Here is a 20,042-nt window from a genome sequence, read left to right as displayed (position 1 = left end):
TTTAGCCATATTGTAGATGTACATACTTTATAGTTCCACAGCAAGGACATTTGCAGGATTACAGCAGCATAGTGGATAGTACAAACAAACAAACAAGAGACATAAGTAGAACAACAAGATCAAAACAAGTATAATAAATATGTAATCAAACAGTAAAGGCATAATAAATATGTAGAAAACTTAAAAAATACAAATAATAATACAAATACAAATATGTTATAGTCGTACTGAATGGTTGATATAAATACATATCTGTAGTTACTGTGTAGATAAATGCTCAGTAATCTTCTGTAACAGCTGGGTAGTTTTGAGCTAATCTGAGTGAAATGGGAGTAAATCTCAGCAGCGGATTATGACACATACTCTGTATTTCTGGCATGTGCAAAGTGTCATTGTGATGCAGGAACATGTCACCATGTCCCTTTTGCACATGCAGTCCCTCCCTGAAATGTTCAGGAACATTTCCTTCATGGGGTCATGTGTGAATGGTAACAGGGATCTAAATTCAGGGAAATCTGTGCCGCTAAATTCCCACCTCAATACAATACCTAGCAGCATTTCAGGGAAAATGCTGTGGGTGATTGACTTGATTTGACTTGTCTGACACTTTGAAATTGAATACATTACAACGACATTTGCACATGACAAATACAGCTCCTTAACGCCATTGTTCCTCGAAAATGATAAGTGATGCCCCATCTCCTTTTCTTCTGTTGAGTTGTATGGTGGTTGGCATCCATGAATGTCGCATTACCGCTATCAGCTGGACTGTCTCTTGACTCATTTATTTCCGACATTGACATGCTGTGTGAGAAAAGACGCAAGATGGAAATGTGAAAATCCTTAGGCGGAGTTTATCCTAATAATTTAACGGGAACTATGTGTGTAAGAGAATTTACAGTGTGGCTCATTGATGTGGAAATTATCATTTTAGTCAACAATTGAGCTTTAGGGTACAGAGGAATAGTATTATATATATATATATATATATATATATATATATATATATATATATATATATATATATATATATATATATATTATATATTGGGTGTTTTTGCACAAAAACTGGGCTTAGCAAATCGGGCTCAGCATAGCTTGAAATAATAATGTATACTTCATATCAAGCACATTACATTACATTTCATTTAGCTGCCGCTTTTATCCAAAGCAATTTACAATCATACACCGTAGACACAGCTACAGGGAGCAGTTCAGGGTTAAGTGTCTTGCTCAAGGACACATCGACTAGGGCGGGGAACCACCGATCCTCTGAATGAAAGGGACCTGCTAACCACTGACTCACAGTCGTACATGCAGCCGCACTCAACCTAATTTATTTTTTCTAAATTAATCAGAATTCTAAATCTTGTTACCTACTTTGTTCTGTTATTTCTATACATTACTGATGCAAAAGACTATTTAACAGAATAGAAAAAAAACGTAAAAACTTATTTAAACACATATTTACTAATTCAAATGTCTTCAATTCTGTGTATTTGTTTCTTGATGAATCACAGTTTTAACCTATCAGACTGTGCTGCAAATTATAAATGTTTAAAATGCTGTTGAATGCCAACAGTTAGTACATTTCTAAACATAAAAGACACAACTTTGAGACAGATGGTTTAATTTGGCACAATAATGTAGTAAATCAATGTTCAATTTGAGGTTTGCCTCAGTCCTGATGAGTAATGGATTGATTTTGCAGTATATCTCTCATAAGTAAGGTTTTACTGCAGAACATCTACAGGTCCAAATCTTTCTATTTTTTCATTTTAATTTTCTCTTGAACAGGCAATCTATTTTAATATTTGCTCTCTGCAAACAGCCCCCATGAGTAAAGGGAACCTGGTTGGCTGAGAGCTGTGCGCCAGAGATAGGGGCTCCTGGTCAACAAGCAGGTTAATTGTGTGATAGTACCAGATGCTAACGCTGGACTGAACTCAACAATCAGGCTCCCCCGTGGCCCCCGATTGGCCCGCAAAACACAACAATCAAATCAAACTGGACAATGCAGAAAATGTGCTTTGGCCCAAATCAATACAATGTTGTAGCGAGTTTAATGTTCCAACTTGTATGGATAGATTAGAAACGGATTGAACCATTTAGATGATTAGATGATGTGCAGGGGAGGAAAGAATGCACTTAAATTTAACTTCACACTTGTGGAGGAGATGACAGCTTTCTGAAAGTGTCTCCTAGGTGGATTATTGAGTGTGAACGATGACACATTGTATGCACCCTCTGAGGTCAATTAGCAAACTCAGGTCATTATGTAGTGAATATAGTATATATATAAGTTTCGGGTGACAATATATATGTATATAGATCAAACTAAAAGACAGAGGACAGGATCAGGAAGTGCACAAATGCTAACTCATTTATGGGTTTTAGGGCTCATTCCTGCAGCACTCTATTTCGTCAATAATTTAATTAATTGTTTCTCTGTCGCACATTTTGGCAAAAAGGTTTGGTGAAAACACCAACTTGACAATCTATCTTGGCCTTGCAGGTAGGAGCTTTCAACCAGACTGAATGATTGAGCTGATAAACAAGGGCAAGAAAAGGTGCATCCCCCAAATCTTTTGTCTGCATTGTTGCATTTGATATATTACCCACAAATGTTTTGCTTAAGGCTGCTGAGTTCACATAAGAAGTTTTCTAATGTGTCTTTAAAACCTTCTGTCTGTCTTTATCTTTATTGCCAACGCAGTTTGGTACTCTGAGTGGAAGTTCACTCTGCAATGAAATACAACTTTTAGTAAACTGGAAGAAACATTGTTTTTCATCCCTGCAACTTTCAGTGTTTACTCACCATTTCATCTCATTCAAACTTGTTTACAGATCCCTTTTCTACACACAGATTCATTTTAAATTAAAGCAATCAATGATGAGTAATTAGTTGCTAAATATTCTAGTCAGAATAATTACTTCAAGCATGCTTTTGAGTGTAATATAGACAAATCCTCAACAAGTATAATGTTGTTCTCCATGGACTCAAAGTCTTCACACCTCCGGCTGATCTGCTGCTGTCTAAACTCCTCTTCGCATGTGGGCTTTAGGATTTGGGGATCTGGGGAATTATGGGATTTTCTGATTGCTTTGAAAAAGACACCATGGAATACAGAAATCTAAAAATGGCTTAAGAACTCACATCAAGATTAGAGCGTATTATATCCCCCTTTAGGGAAAGAAGACAGTACACCACTGACAGCTTTGGAACAAGTGTGTTCGGGAAACATTTAACATTTATTGAGATTGTACTACACTACAAAGCCTACTTGATGCTTTTTTCCAATTTCATGAAATGTCATTGCTCATTGTCTAAATGTCTTTTCAAAAGAATTTTCTCTGGAGATTGTAACCATTAATAAGTCCACTGCACATGATCCTCTTACACTTAAAGGTGTATGACTGAAAACACTTTTACATTTGCAATTAATTCATTACCACGTTGCACAATGCACTGTAAGAAAAAAAGATATGTGTATATGCTTTGGCAAGATATTAATATGTTAAACATTTTATTGTCATAAGGAATAAAAAAAATCACAGAAAGTGATCTTAACTTTCTCTGATTTACATGACATTTACATGATGTTGTTGACGCATGTTGTCTAGCGCCACATAGTGGATACAGGAAGTAGCTAACTGTTTGCAAAAAAAGTCTAACTCCAACTTCCCACCAAAAAGTGACAATAAGTGAGACAACATTGTTCCCATACTGTTACCTACAAAAATGGCAATGGCTTTTCTTTTTTTCTTTTGTAACAGACAGTGAGTGAAAAGTTGAGAGTTGTTCTGTGTCTGTTCTCCTGAGAATAAAAGAAAAATAGATCTGAGTATTTACTGTAATTTAGTGCAGAGTAAACTGTTCAATAGCGAGTGAAAGCCTTGGTCTTACTGTTGAGTAACTGAAATAACTTCCATTTAGTTTAATAACTTCCATTTTGGTAGTTTAATGCAACAAATAACAGCATTTAAAGACAAACTCAGCCAATCTTTCAAAACATATCCCTGTGAGTTTGTCTGAACAGAGACATCCATAATGTTCTAAACTGGGTGCACATTAGTGAACTCAGTAGCACCCTGTAATTCTGCTCTGTTTGATGATTGAAAAAGACAAGAAATGACTGTGAAACTAATGCAAACAAAATACTACTGGAGCAGATAAACGGCCGACATTGCTGGAGTCAGGGATTGAACTCTCTCCTCCTCCACACTCTGAATTTATGGACTTAGATCTGAGCTCTCGTCCGACACACATGAGCCAGCCTTGATTGTTTCAAGAAATCTAGAAACCAAAAAGACAAACTACATAATGCTGCACTCTAATAATTACTGTACAGTCCCTTACATGATATGACAATAAAACCACTGCCTTCAACTTAGAGTATTACAGTCTATACAGTGTGTGCTTGTGTAAAACTCAACACAGTTAGTATTGTGACGTCTCTATGTACCATCTTCAGTCAAATGGACTTTTTCTACCGAAGATAAATCATTTCATAACGGCAAACAAAGAGAGTGCATATTCTCTCTAATGACTGGGTTACTATGGAAACCAGGTTAGATTAAAAGCACATGATGGGAAAAAAAAGAAAGAAAAGTCCCGAGGCTTCACTTTGCTCTTCGACTCGACTTCAAAACAAACCTTGATTCAATTTGTGCACACTGAGAAACACCTGATGATGTCTAGCCGAGTCCTGTTGTGGTGAGACGAGCAGCATGAATAAGTAACTTCCTAACCGAATCAAACAGGGAGCCGACTGAAACGTACAAAGTGGCAGCGGGGAGAGTCGAGCCAGCGGTTGCTGCAGAACTCATGGTTGTGGTGGTGGGAAAGGGTGAGCATGTCACAACGTTTTATAAAGCACTGGAGCTGTCACTGCATCCACGCAAGTCACCCAGCTCAGAGGTCAATACCTGGACATATTTAGTTTAAATAAAAAAAAATGTAACCCCATCTTTCACACAGCGGTGCCTCACTTCCTTGCCCTTTGCACCTGGCTCTAAACCCCACCTGAAGGAGCTTTACGGTGAGCTCGAGTCAGCCTCTGAAGAATTGATTGCGAAAGGGATCTTCGACATGAAAGGAACCAAAAATACCCTTTTTGATTGACTGCAGGATAGTGGTAGTCCACACTCCTTCATTGCGTGGGTGTGATCATTAATAGTGTGCTAAACCCTGAGGTCAGTCGAGTCTCACGCTGTCAGATCCACAGGGAGTAATATGTTCACACAGCTCTGCTCCATTACCCATCTGTCTGGAGAGGAAGAACAATGGCTTCTCAACCACTCTCCGTTCTCTCACATCAACTCGCTTTCTCTCTCACTGTCGCTGCATCATTAGCTCTCTGCATACAGTACGTCTCGCCTTCGTAGCACGAGAAGGAAAGGAAAGGTATGAGGAATTAACACTTCTATTTTTGCGGTCATGATGGTAGAAATGACTTACTGGGCTGTCGGCATCGTGGTGCTAGAGTTCCCTCATTAACCTTCTCACACCAAACTAGACTGATCACAGCAGCATCTTAGAAACCATCATATGGTAGAAATGCAAATCACATTTTTTTACACTTTACAATTCTGGCATCTGTCATACAGAGTGCAAAAGAAAAAGTGACTCATATCTGCAAGTCAGATCACACTCATTCTAGTGCTACTTTGGGGTTCACTTCACGCACAAATACTGCTCGAGGTGTAAGAGGCAGGTGCATGTCGATATTCTAAAAACAACAGGAAGTTGGTTATGGTAGTTTGGACCACTGATTTGGCCCGTTTATCAACACAATCAGCAGTTGGAGATGCAGCAGATGCTACGACACAAAATGATGGCACTTAAAAAAACCTTTGTGCTCGCTTGCTGCAATTCACGTAAACATTTGCACTGCTTCTCTGAATCATGTAATTGCGAATAAACATTCATGAATCTGCTTAGGAATAACAGAAAAGACGCTACTTGTAATTTAAGAACTACTACCCTGAGTTAAAACTCTACATGTTTTAAAATGTCCTTCAGTATTAACATAATCAAGAGACAGTTTTCCGGATATTCATGGATGGATATTCAAACAGAAACTGCTAATAGCTCATTTTGCATACTTTAAATGGTGCCAATTAGCCAAAATGAAAACAAATATAGTACATAGGCTAAAACTAGTTTACACACAGCATAACCTACTGAATTAATAGCAACGTTATACTTCCTGTTTCCATCCCCCAAAGTATTAGTGTTCCAAAAGTTATAGTATATTCTAATCTACCAAATAGAAGTAAGACAATGAATTGTCTTGATTTGGTCTGAGGGGGACCCACAGTATCAAACTTTAAACAATAAATAATCGCTGCTTCAGTGGATTCTTCACTTAGAGTGTAAAAAAAAGATTGTAAAAAGCCAAACAAGCCAAAGTCACATACTCAAATACACATTTTTGGCCTGTCAATGCATTTTGTAGCGAAAGATTGTCAGCATGGGTATTTGTATTTCAGTACCACAGAGCCAGATCTGCTTCAATTTGCCGTGACGACGGATGAAGACTCTGCGAGCGACAGTCCAGTCAAGACGAGGCTTTGTGGGGAGCTGTGTGAAATTTCAGATGACAGGGAGAGGCCAGGGCTGTGGACAGCTGAGAAATCCTCCTCAGGCATAAATCCTCTAGATATGAAATCCTGTCCACCACTTGGCTAAGCTATACATTATACTTGGTGGATTAAGCATTTGTGGATGAAAAAGGTTTTTCAACGAGTCTAGTAGTATTTTGATGAACTATAATTTAGAGACAAAAGCAGTAAACAATTTGTCAGACAACTATTATGGTTACTTAAGTGTTCATTATTTAGAATTGTTGACACAATTTGACTAAGTAGAGGTAGAATTATTCTCATACTTTTGCTGCAATGCAAATTATTGAAGTGACACAAACGTGAAAATTGTATCTTATTAGATAAAACAGATGTGGACAAACAATCAATCAATCAAAATCAATCCCAATATATATGATTGCAATACTATAATAATAAGCCAATAATAATAATAAGTTATTTAAAATAATAAGATTGTATCGTGACTTTAGTATTGTGATAATGTTGTATTCTGATAATGTTGTATTGTGGAGCCTCTGGTGATTCCCAACCCTACTGATACACATACACCAATTCATAAGTAGTATTTTGGTGGATCTTAATTTTATATACAGTTATCTAGTTAAGAACATTAGTTCCAATATATGGCTCCAAAGGGCCACAATGTAAATCTGAGGGGTTGTGAGATTACTATGTGGCAGGAAAGAAAATAAACTAAATTGGGATATTCTCTAATTTTGCTTTTTTGTGAAATATTATATAGCAAATGTGGGCCTCAAGCAGTATTTAGAGGTTTAGAGAGGATATTTCTCTTCGGGTAACAACTCATAGAGGAGGGACTTCAACTAGACCCTGCTTTTTGGTAAGGTGTCATAAGGCAAAACTACTGATTCAATCTTTAGCAATGTGTTGTATTTCATAAACGTATCATAAGGTGATCCTTTTTGGTATTATTTAATAATCATCTTAAAGCAACTAGTTTCTATAAATAGCAGTTAAATATAGCTGAGTAAGAAGTACAATAATTGCCTCAGAAATGTGGTGGAAATATTGTAAAAAATATTACATTCCACCACTGCTGATACTTTAAGTACCTTTAGCTGAAAATACGTTTTACTTCACTAATAGAGGACTATACAATGCTATTTCTACTTTCACTTAAGTGGAGGATTTTAATACTCGTTACATGGTTTTCCAGTAATAAATCACATTTTTTCTCGACAAACCAACCCTCACCTGCAGGTTACAGCGCTCGTCGATGCTCACATTTTGCGGAAGTGAGGAAAGCTTGAGCCGAGTGAATATTAGTTCAAGAGCTAATTCGATGTGCCTTCAAGCAGCTTCCTGCTATCTCTGGAGTGTTGTCTGCAGACGGGAGTTATGGGATCCACTGAGAGGCCACAGAGACGCTGCTCAGTGTGAGTTATTGTAGATAAATTCGAGCAATCAGGGTCCTTGGAAAAGAAATACTCACAAGAAAATGTAAAAGAATATAATTAAATCCTGGCCTTAAATCAAGAAAGGAGCAACTGGCAGGTGTCCCAAAATGCAAAACCCAGAGATACAGGACTGTATGTTTTCTGCTCTTTTCCCCTTCGTTCCCTGTGAAGAGTGCTTGTCAGCATTCTTGGTTCGTCTCCAAGTCTTTGTATGCTGCTTTTTCCCCAGGAAGCATATTCAAAATGCTGGAAAATAAATAAGGTTGACTTTGCCCGCTTCCTTTCATCTGTTTCATGGTTATAAATCCATGAGGGAAGGTGCCTGAAACCATTTTATTGGCTGAATCAAATTGATTATGTGTTTCTTGTTCTTAGTATTTGTCAGACTATAACTACTTTTTCCTCGAATGTCATATAACATTATCTTTGTCTGTGTGCATGAGTGCATAGTCACATTTCAATTATGTTTACATAAAATATGGTTTCCTAATCCCTGGGATGAACTGAAGACTAATGGAGGATACTTAAATATTTATGAAACACATCACTCAGTACTTGTCTCGCTGTCCTTAGGACACGATTCTGCTGGTGCAATATCTGTGTTTTTTATGTAAGACTAATAATAGACCATCTCTCTCTTTCCCTCCTCTCTTCTCCTTGTAATCACCATCTGTTTGTCCATATTGTATGATCCTCTGTTTGGGGTTCCCGTGGCTCGCCACCAGGTGCTTCTTTTGGCCTCCTCCTCTGTGTGTTTGTGATCTGCGGCCTGGCTGTGCTGGGCCTTCTCACATTCATCTCTTGGAAGCTGTGCCTTGTGCCTTGGCGAACTAAGGCCCATTTCCCCAGTCCATCCCTCGCCCCGGCCTGTGACCTAGAGGACTGCCCGTTCCAGCCACCTCTCTGTCTACCCAGCCCCCAGCAGCCAGCAGTCACCATGGCGACAGAGAAGGTGAAGGACCCCATGGGTTCAATGGGTTTCCTGGAGGCAGCAGTAAAGATAAGCCGTACATCTCCCGACATCCCCACTGATGTGCAGATCTCCATGAGGGAGCACTTCCTGCGCCGCACGCAGCGCATGCAGAGGCAAGCCACTGAGCCGGCTTCCTCAACTCGGTTAGTCATATACACGCATTTAAGACTGTGTGCTGTGGTTATTCGTCTGTAACTATGCTTCGAGACACATACAAGCATTCATGCATGCTTACATGGGCAGAATGTAAGGCACAAAGTCATGTGGTACATGGAATAATATAAAAGGCGCCTCAATGCTAGTAGATTTGAAGTAAGTAGGGACAACATACATTTAATGCACCAGTAATGAGGGTAGAAATTGTTTATCTAAGCAATTTGGTATCTAATTTCAATAAATACTGTAGATTGTGTTGCCTCAGAGGGATCTCTTTGTAAGTCATAATGGTAAGGCTAATTATATGTGATTGTTCTTTCATTAGAATTAATAGAATAGAGGGGAGAAAAAAAACACGTTGCTGTAGAAATACTAGCAGAACTATACATTTTCATTATGTTAATAAGACAACATCTGGAACCCATTCTCCTTATTCTGCAGCTAAATTTAAATAAAATAAAGCATGCTTATTTGTCCTTAGAATAAAGCCTTTCCATTTTGGGTCCTGGCGCAGCAAAACACCGATCACACCCTGGTCCTAATGTTGCTCTTGTTGTTATTTCACACATTTAGAGCAGTTTCATCTTGACTTGCATTTCTATATTTCACCTTTTATTGCATTTTTCCATTCCTCATACAAAAGACCAGACAAGTATAAAGCAAATAAAAGCACCATTTAACAATGTCTGATGCAAATCAGACTTATTCTCATTTTGTATTCCAAGCATATAACAACACTGACAGAGGCATGAGAATAATAAGATAGCTTCCTAGGAAAAAATTGTTCATACATTTTAAATACAGGCCACACGCCACTAGTTATTCTCGTTCAAACAGGAAATAACTCACGTAGCCGTTAGCTGTCTTTGATCAATTACAACTTTAATAGAAGAAGTCAGGTGATGGAGATGACACAATGCCAGCTAGAGGTCAGTTTTGTGTGTCTGGGCATTTGCATTCAAAACCTCCCTCCCTTGAATTCAAAACCTCCAAGTTTAGGATTCACTACAGCTCTCCAAAACATCACACAAATCATTCCTTGTCAGTCACCCATCCTTCCTTTCTTCTTGTCCTTTCTGTCCCTGCAGGCACAATTCATTCAAAAGACACCTGCCCAGGCAGATGCAGGCAAGCAGTCTAGACCTGGGAAATGACTACGTAGCCGACAATGATGAAAAGCCAACCGGCATCGGCCGCATTCAGCCAGAGCTCTACCAGCAGAAGGCCCTGGAATCAGAGGATTCATCCAAGAACAGCAGCAGCAAAAACTGTGGCAGGATTAACTTCTCTCTCAAGTACGACTACGAAAACGAGGCCCTCATAGTCAACATCCTCAGGGCATCAGACCTACCTGCCAAGGACTTATGTGGCACTTCTGACCCTTACGTGAAGGTCTACCTGCTGCCCGACCGCAAGAAGTTCCAGACTCGCGTCCACCGGAAGATGCTGAATCCCTCATTCGATGAGAGCTTCCAGTTTCCTGTGCCTTACGATGAGCTAGCGGTCAGGAAGCTCCACATGAGCGTCTTTGACTTTGACCGGTTTTCCAGGCATGATATGATCGGTGAGGTGGTGCTGGAAAACTTGTTTGAGACATCGGACCTCTCCAGGGAGACGAACATATGGAGGGACATCCAATATGCAACCAGTGTAAGAATCTATTGAATGTACCGTTCAGTATTAAATGACTTATTGTATAAAGAAAATTTTAATTTAAAAGTGACAGTAAGTACTGTGCATGTAGAATGTAAATTCTACAATTATAATTAGTGGTATTTTATGGATTGATTTCAGTTCTTTTGGGTGTGTTATACATTTGTGGCGGCACAAAGGCCACTGCATGCAGCATTTGGACAGTTTGGTATTTTTCTTACTTAGACATCGTGTTGAGAAAAGACGTCTCAGAAGCAGGTCTGTTTCTGGCTCAAAGTCACTCTTCTGCCACTGTATAACAAAACATAACATAAGAAATTGATCGGCTCGCTGGTTGTGGTTTTTTTTAGGCTTACCTTAAATTGGCATCCGCAGCTGGCTCAAGCTCAGGTCTGGATTGGCTAATTTAAGGGGTGTTCGTCAAAGACTTCTTGTTCCCTTGTTTGTCCGAACAGAACATCTGAAGTTACTCGGCTTGAAAGTTCTCAGTAAAAGACGAGTAGGCAAACAGTGGCAGGCTCTCGGTCCAGCAGTAGCTCCACAAAACTACCAGCTAGTCAACAAAAACAAACAAAAGTGATGTTAGTTTAATGTCATTTAGTTGAGCTGTTTGTTGTCATGCTTTACTGTGAATAGCCTATCTGTTTCAGAGCAATGAGACCGTAGTCGCTGAGAGTGTAGCTATTGATCACCACTCCCCCCATCTACATTCAACTTCAACTAGACCTTTTGCATCTCGCGTTGTTGCACATGAATCATAATAGCATGTGCATTTGGAGATGCTCACATGCTGGATGTGGCACTTGTGCTATTAAAATAAGGCCCAACATGTCTAATGTTCACTACTTTTAGGCCAATAACTGAATAAACTGCATTCCCTCACCTGAATTTATTTTCTGTCACCAAGCAGCATTTCAGCATCTCCATTAGGGAATAACATTTTCAAGAAAATATAATTTAACAATGAATTCATTATATCAAATTCAAACAAAAAAAAAAACGATTTAGAGACCTTCTTTGTCCGTCATTTTCTGAGAGCCGTAAAGGTAATAGAGGCAATTTAAATCCTGGCTAATGTGTATTTAATAGCAAATGCATTATCAAAAATCAGATACATACTTCCATTTTATATTCTACAAAACAGTCACTTATTAAAATACAGAAAGGGACCGACTGTACACACAAGGCATTAACATTTCAAACACTAAATTAATTTTTTGACTTACAGCTCACTTATGCAATTACTTTGGCTTTGTTAATGATGTCCAGTGGCCATTTCCAGAAACAAAGTGTTCACTCTGGCACCATGTTAGGCACCTTACAGCCCTCATTACTTTATCACCCCCACAGAGCCCTCTAATCTGAGAGTTTTCCCTCCTCCAGTTGTTGAACTTGAGCTTCTTCAAGGGTTGTTCAATAATATTAACATTATTGCATCGGAGGCAGAAAAGCAGGCGGCTCTCTCCTTGGCACACACACTTTATTGAACCACCAAATGATTTTATGACAAAATCCCTTCCTTACATTAAATTAAAGATTGGCAACATAAAGGATGCACAGATGGCAGGGTTCAGTAGAAACAAGAAAACAAACACGAAGTACAGTGTAAAGGAAATCTTGTTGAAGATTAAGATGCTGCTTTACAAACACTGTTAACTCTCAGCGAGCGGAAGAGACTCCCGTATTTAGCAGAATGAAAAGAGCCAGCAGCTTTCCTCAGTTCATAGATCAAAGAGAGATAATCATCAATATCATCGACTTGGAATTACTAAGAAAAAGAGTCCAGAGGGGAGCAGTTTACACATTGACTTCGATCTGAATAAATTATTTCGGGGAAGATGTTAACATGCTAATCAGTGTTGGCGGGGATCTTTTACCACGTAGAAGTTCCCAAAAAACAAGTCATTCTTTGCAATAAGGTGTCCATAGTGTATAACAGATAAAGCAATAAAAACGCAAATACACTCAGGGAATAATATGTAATAGACTGCTCGAAGCTAAATGCTAATGTCGCTGTGCGAACATGCTGATGGTGAGCAATTAATTGTTTACTGTCTTGGTGTGTAAAAATGCTAACGTTTAATAAATAGCACTAAACTCCACATGCAGCTTTGTACAAACTGAAACTTTGACCTGATGGTGGTGCTAAATGAAAGGTATTACACTTGAGAGTGACATTAATGTCTGTACCAAGATTCATAGCAATCCATCTTGGTTCACTCGATTTATTTTTTCACTACAAATTATGGTAATTAGCACCAAACACAAAATACAGCTGAGGTTTATTGGTAGCATCATAAACCAAAGCATTATATACAATTTATATTTCGACCTGATGATGACGCTGGATGTTGACTTAAGATATCACCAAATGTATTACAATTCATTCAGACATCATCATCTATGTACTAAATTTCAAGGCAAGCTATCCAATAGTTGAGATATCCAACTATTACCCAAAAATATCAACCTCATGGTGGCGCTAGATTGAAACTCAGGGCATCCCCAGATTCATTGAGATACATCATCTTGGAGCCACAAATGTCTGCATGGAATTTAGTGCCAATCAACCTGTAAGATAGTGAGATATTTAACTGGATAATTGTCGCGCTATGAGGAAAAGTGAATCGGCATACTTAATTTTCTGGGGACCATCAATTGGAGATATATCAGATATTTCAGTCTGGATCAAAGTGATGGACTGGCCTGACGACCGATCGAGAGACTAACATCATTGGAACTTTGGCGCCAGCGTGGCTAAAATATGATTAACGCAAGTACAGATGATACAAACTGCCCATGTTTTCTAAAAGGACAATCAAAGTGTCGCATTATACTTTTACAGCACTTGATATTTCTGCTGCGCTCTCACATTACAGCTGAACCCTTCACACCCTTCAAATGAAATCCCTCACTTCCACGACAGTGAAAGCCAAATTGCAGCTTGTATGTGTGAGGAGACGTTAAGACTGCAGTGCTCAGACGGACGTGTTGGAATTGCTAATCAGTCGGGTTCTCGCCAAGCTCGTTCATACTAATTAGGGGTCTGTGTGACCCTAATTCTATGTATAGGATGGGGCTAATAACTCACATGAGCCAGAAAACAGGACTCTCATCAGCTTAGTAGGGACTTATACAGTGGTGTCTGAGCTAATATTTTTTTGTGGCCAGGTTGTTCTTGCCTCAAAAGTAATTTAGAATATACACAAATATTCTAATATGAGGGATCTTGTCGATTTAATTCTCTGAAAAAGAAAATGCTGGGCATTTACTCATTGATTATGTGGGTTACTGAGCTGTAAATTTGATTTCCTCTCCGTTTTTGTTTTAATTTTCTATTGATGAAATCCGCTTGTCTGGCAAAAGAGTTGCAAGTCGGCCAGTAGTTCAGAATTATACCAATTTATTTCAAGGAGACACTTACAGCTAAATAACCTCAATCACTTTAAGTAAAGCTCAGTTGTTCAGCTTCCTATTCTCACTTTAATTGCTCTGTAATGCTGATGGTAAGACCTGTGGCACCTTTCACTTTCATTTATTTTTCTTAGTCACAGGTTAAGAAGAGTATGAAGGAAAGTATGAGGATTTTATGTTTTAATTAGGATTATTTCTGAGTCATATTTTTTCTGACAATTTTACAATTGGGTCATCAAGAAATGCAAGTTAGTAGAATCTATTTCCTGTGCAGGTGATTAGCTTAGTTGAGCATAACGACTGGAATTAGGGGTACGCAGCTAGCCTGGCTATCTTCAAGGCTAAAGTGCAACTGAAATGTAATTGCATTCGTTTGTCTACTAGAGAGAAGAAAAAAAAGCAGAAATCAAAAAGGAAGAAAATTCACTTCATATTTTTAAGTTTCATGATGGCACCATGTAGTTTAGCTTTAAATACAATAGCCAATACAATCTTGGATAGGGCAGTAACACCAGTGTTCTATAATGAGCAGAGCAGACGGTCATGCAGAGCCACACAGCAGCTCGCTACACAGGACACCTTAGCTTACTGAACGAGTGACCAAACAAACATCCACCAGAGGACAGTTCACTGCTAGTCAGTTTGTAGGCTAGAAAGCCAATTCAATAATGATATCAAATAGCATGTAAATGCACCTTCAAATGTCACTGTGGCATTGATGCCTGCTCGCTGCTGTCAATCAACCTTCCAGTCGGCTGATGTTTTCTCAAAGATCTTTTTTCTTATTTTGAAAAGTAAAAGAAATCCGAAAAAAAGAAAACATGGTTACTTTTGATTATTAGCTGGGTTGCACCATGATTTAAAATCCCTTCCCACCTCACCGATTGCGGCAACATGTCTTTGACCTGAGTCTTCTCATTTAAATCTCTAAGTGTATTTTAGCCCAAATTACCTCACCATTTTTATTGTCCTGGGTTAGAAGATGACAGCAAGTGCGCTAGCCTTACAACAAGCAGACTTAAAGGAACATTTAGAATCAATCCCAGAACCTTAAGGATGAGACTCTTAATGTGAACTACTCTGGATCAAAATCTGTGTTGAATATACATTTGTATGTGAAACTGAAAGAGACTTTTTGCTTGTGTGTGTGCTTTTCACAGGAAAGTGTTGACCTTGGGGAGATCATGTTCTCACTATGCTACCTGCCCACCGCAGGCAGACTCACTCTTACTGTCATCAAGTGCAGGAACCTCAAGGCCATGGACATTACTGGATATTCAGGTGTGTTTAAGTGTGTGTGTGTGTGTGTGTGTGTGTGTGTGTGTGTGTGCGCGTGTGTGTGTTTAACTGTATATGCTGGTACATGCATTTGTGTAAATTACTTACAGCTGCAGTGGCTCAACATGAATCAATTGACTATCCAATTGTAAGCGTGTCAGATAATGTGAAGAAACAGAGTCGCCTCTACAGCGGTGTGCTGTTTATTTCAGCAGTTATTAAAATTCAACACTTGCAATATTAAGACATTGTCAGCAAATAGTTGCAGGCAGTCTGTTTTCCATTCCACTTTTTCCGACAGTACTGATATCACTTGTAAAATGTTACATATATTGTGCATTAAGCACCAGGGTTCAGGTGTGGTTTGGAGTGAATGTGGCATTTTCTTACTCTGGTGTTTAATGACGATTTAAATGAGACACCCAGAGTTGTCTGCCATTATTTGAATCTGTGCATCCTAAACCTGACGCTATCAAATTGTGCCTTCCGGCAAGCACTCTTGTTTTTCGTTTATAGATTTTGGGCCACTTTAATCACTAAAACATGGCATAATGGATCAAACGAGGCGATTTGTTACTGATGTATAAAGATTTAAATCAGCATTCATCAGGAAGCTTTCTCAGTCATGCTGTTTAAGCTATCTATGTCCTCTCACCCTCTGTGTTTACACAAGCCGTTGACTCATCTACATTTATGCACATTACCGATGCCAGGTCCCCCAGGGTTGCTTTCATGCTTAAGTAGAAAACACACATCCACACACACACACAGACATGGGGGATGAAATACGCCACTGACGGCTCCATCTTTACGGACATAGTTGGCATGTTTTGGCAGCCTAGGCAAACATTTGTAAAACATCTGTTTCTTTTCAACTGTCAACTTAGTTGAAACATGATGATATTTCCACTATCAGCAGTTTATGTTTTGATATAATAACTTATTTGATGTCCTTCCTCTTTTTCCGTCACCGCCATTAGATCCCTACGTCAAGGTGTCGCTCATATGTGACGAGAGACGTTTGAAAAAGAAGAAGACAAGCATAAAGAAGAACACTCTGAATCCCACCTACAATGAGGCCATCATCTTTGACATCCCGCCAGACAGTATGGACCACGTCAGCCTTCACATCTCTGTCATGGACTACGACTTGTACGTACAAACCAAACCCTAAATCTAATTTGAAACTAATAGATCAGGACAATAAATGAAATGTTAGAAAATAAAAGTCCCCGCTACTCGAAAAATCGATTTGCTTATTGTTGACACCGTGCAGAATGAGGTCTGAGAAGTCTGAGAGGTCCGTTTTCAAATTCATATTTCAAAAGATTTAAATTGTATGTGTGAAACTTGAACTACCCAGTGCAGAAACACTAGAAATTGTCCTTTCAGTGATATAAGAGACAGCTTATGTCTAATAGTTGAAGGCACAATGAGCAGGATTTCCCTTAAAAACAACAATGTTGATTCGTACAGGAATAATCCCTCTAAATCATCATAAAAAAAACCACCCAGCCCTCTGCCTGTACTTTCATTCTGTTTCCGGGCATCGACCTCTATAACAACCAGGTGCCAACAACCGGTTCTGAAAAGTGCTGAAAAGTGCAGTCAATGCTGAAGTATCTTAAACCTGCATTCTCTCTACTGGCCAGCAGGGGATGACTCATCTGGTTGCAAAAAGAAGTCCTATTGTATAAAAGTCAAGGAGAAAATGACCCAACTTCTCACTAGATGTATTACCTCAGTAAACATTGTAAACAGTTTATGAACTCAATCGCTAGTTTCAAATCTTCTTCACGACAGCATATAGTTCACTTAGTAAATGATGGTACCATTTAGAGTAAAATAGACAATAAAGTAGGTCTGCTTTAGGATGTGGCTACCTTGTGATTGACAGGTTGCTACCAGAGCCGTATACAGCATCTCTACCATGGCATCACTTCTCCACAATCCAAATATGCTCACTTCCGTTTACTGGTTGCAAAAAAAAAAGATTGGGACACCCAAAATCCCAGATGGGGAAGGCTTCAAATCTTCAAAGCTTAAAAACTTGAGGCTTCCAAATCACAGTCCAATGGGTGATGTAACAACAACTATGGCCACTTATTATATACAATATATGATTAAAAAAAACAACATAGCAACCAGGTACCAGATTGTAAGCACGCATGAAACGGGAAACTGCAACAAAATTATGGACACAATGCAGAAAAAAAGCAACCAACAAGTGGACAAAGCTCGTTCCATATCGAGATCAGATCTGGGTTTGGCTTTCAGTGCTGGGGAGGAGGAGCCAACTTTGAATGTTGCATTTACAAACCACAACCGGCAAATCTCATTGCGTCTTTAAACTTAAAACACAAACAATATTTGCATTTTCATAGATTTTTGTGTGTGGAAAAAAACTATCTCAGACATGAATTATCATTAAAAGTGATTATTATATTAGGCCTGTAGGGGATCATTAACAAAAACCAATGAATTATTCCTCATTTTCAAATTAGAGTCAGTTAAATTGTGGGTCTTCGGAAAAAGAGTAGTGCACTACGATACCGTTTTAGTATGTGAAGCTATAACAGGAAATGAAAACAGGGAAGAAGTGCACGCAGTGCAGACGGCTGACAGAATGAGAGCATGCATGTTAAAGGTCAGTATGTTGTTTATTGTGTAGTATAAAAGGACAAGACACCTTTTAGAAACCTTGTATTTTCTTTCTGCCTGCTTTCATGCCAGAATTAAATAAGGTTGTGCCAATGACAGGGGATTTCAATTACACTTCAGGCATTGTTAATGGAGCAAAGATCTCCTTCCTAAGATGAGTCAATTGTAGTGTCACAGAGACAATCACCTGCGGTTTCACTGTATAAAATCCGGGTCTCCTTTTATTACAAAAATGCCCTTCTTGCAATTAGGGGGGGAAACATGTGATGTGTGAGATGTCTTGTCAGGTTAAGTCAGATATATTCATCCAGTATGTGTGTGTCCCCACAGGGTAGGTCATAATGAGATCATTGGTGTGATGAGGGTTGGCTGCCATGCCGAGGGTCTTGGCAGAGACCACTGGAACGAAATGCTGGCTTATCCACGCAAGCCCATTGCTCACTGGCACCCCCTGCTGGAGTCCAAGAAGTCTGAGAAGGAGGTAGGTTCCGGACTGGAGTCCCTTTTAAACGATTGGTCAACGTGTAGGAATCAGGAACTGAGATGGTCATTCTCGACTGAGGGTAGTTTCAGGGTGACACAAACAAGGAACAAGTGCATTCTGGTGGTAATTATCGGAGCGTGACCGCTTAATTACTTAATTAACACTTGCAGCAGCAACAATGGCGGCCAAACAGCTCGTGGTGCCAATTAAGAGAGTTGCGTCAAAAATCTGACTCTTTCTCACTTAGAACTCGGGGAAATCTAAACACACAGACATGATGAACAAATATATGTTATAGTTATGTTTGCGTGACTTACTCTTTCCGATGTCCATCGCGAGTAAACGTCCATAAATCTGCGTAGAATACATGGGAAAAAAAGACACTCCTTGAACTGTTCATTACGTTTTTAAATGATCTTCAATATAGAATATTATCCGGCGATAGTCGTCTGTACATGTACATCAATGAGTAAGTTGCAAACAAAAACAGCTTAAAGCTAATTCGGAATACTATTAGTGGTGCCAAGTGTCTACAATATAAACAAAACGTGGCTCAAATTGTAGCCGTAATCCGCACACTCCACGGATACTTTATACTTCCTGTGTACATCTTCCAAAGCATTATGGGAATAGCTGAGAAGTCAATTTATATATCTGCATCTATATATCTAAAATATCATTAATCTATTTGTTCATTTATTTGTTTACTAATTTGTTCTCTATTCTGCATTTATTTTTTAGATGCACTTATTGTATGTTTTTGTTGTTTTGTTATTATAAAAATCCAAGACAGAGCTGTTGATAAAATCATGCCTGTGTTATTAATGAGATGTAATGTGGGTATCTTGTCAATATATTAATTATTCAATATGTGTACCTTGCATCACTGCTTTCAGTCTCTTGTGTTATACTTTGTGGAGTGTGTGGATTCAAAAGTTTGGACTCAAGCAATTATTTTACTGCACCCTCGTAAATCAGAATATTGAATGCAAAAAGTCCTGTAAAAAAAAAGAAGAATATATATTATTATATTTCATGTGCCTTTGTATTCTGCAGTGGAAGGCGAGAACAGCCAGCTTTGACAGTCAAGGCTCCTGCCCTTCACCCAGGGCCCCGGCTAGTCCCTGAGCAGAGCCACCTGTGACCCAGCAGCCCAGAAGGGGGTTTCCTCCCGCTTGCTGATCCACTTCCTGTCTGTCTGATTGAGCAGAACACAGTCCCACTGTCACTCCCTCTCTCTCTCTCACTGTCCCTCCCTTCCCTTCAAGTCTTGTCCCAGAGCACTCCCAAGAACTGATCTAGGACCATTGTCAAGTCAGTTAGTTGTGCGAAGTGCAGTCTTTTGGGGTTTTAGGGTTTGAAATGTGGGTGTTGGGATGAATCAGAGCTGCCATTG

At 39.1% G+C, this 20,042-nt stretch overlaps 1 protein-coding gene across 1 annotated transcript in view; it reads left to right on the top strand.

The window, feature by feature from the left end:
• The window catches only part of syt6a (synaptotagmin VIa), a 48,290-nt gene extending 28,516 nt beyond the window's left edge, over positions 1–19,774 (top strand). The window contains exons 2-7 of the mRNA XM_034536505.1: positions 8,753–9,143; positions 10,245–10,806; positions 15,384–15,504; positions 16,482–16,653; positions 18,493–18,643; positions 19,703–19,774. Coding sequence (XP_034392396.1) covers positions 8,753–9,143; positions 10,245–10,806; positions 15,384–15,504; positions 16,482–16,653; positions 18,493–18,643; positions 19,703–19,774 — 1,469 coding nt within the window. The remainder of the gene's footprint in view (positions 1–8,752; positions 9,144–10,244; positions 10,807–15,383; positions 15,505–16,481; positions 16,654–18,492; positions 18,644–19,702) is intronic.
• The last annotated feature ends 268 nt before the right edge of the window (positions 19,775–20,042 follow it).

This window comes from Cyclopterus lumpus, chromosome 7 (assembly GCF_009769545.1).
Source record: "Cyclopterus lumpus isolate fCycLum1 chromosome 7, fCycLum1.pri, whole genome shotgun sequence".
In the NCBI taxonomy this organism is placed as follows: Eukaryota; Metazoa; Chordata; class Actinopteri; order Perciformes; family Cyclopteridae; genus Cyclopterus; species Cyclopterus lumpus.
This window is presented reverse-complemented; position numbering and strand designations above follow the sequence as displayed.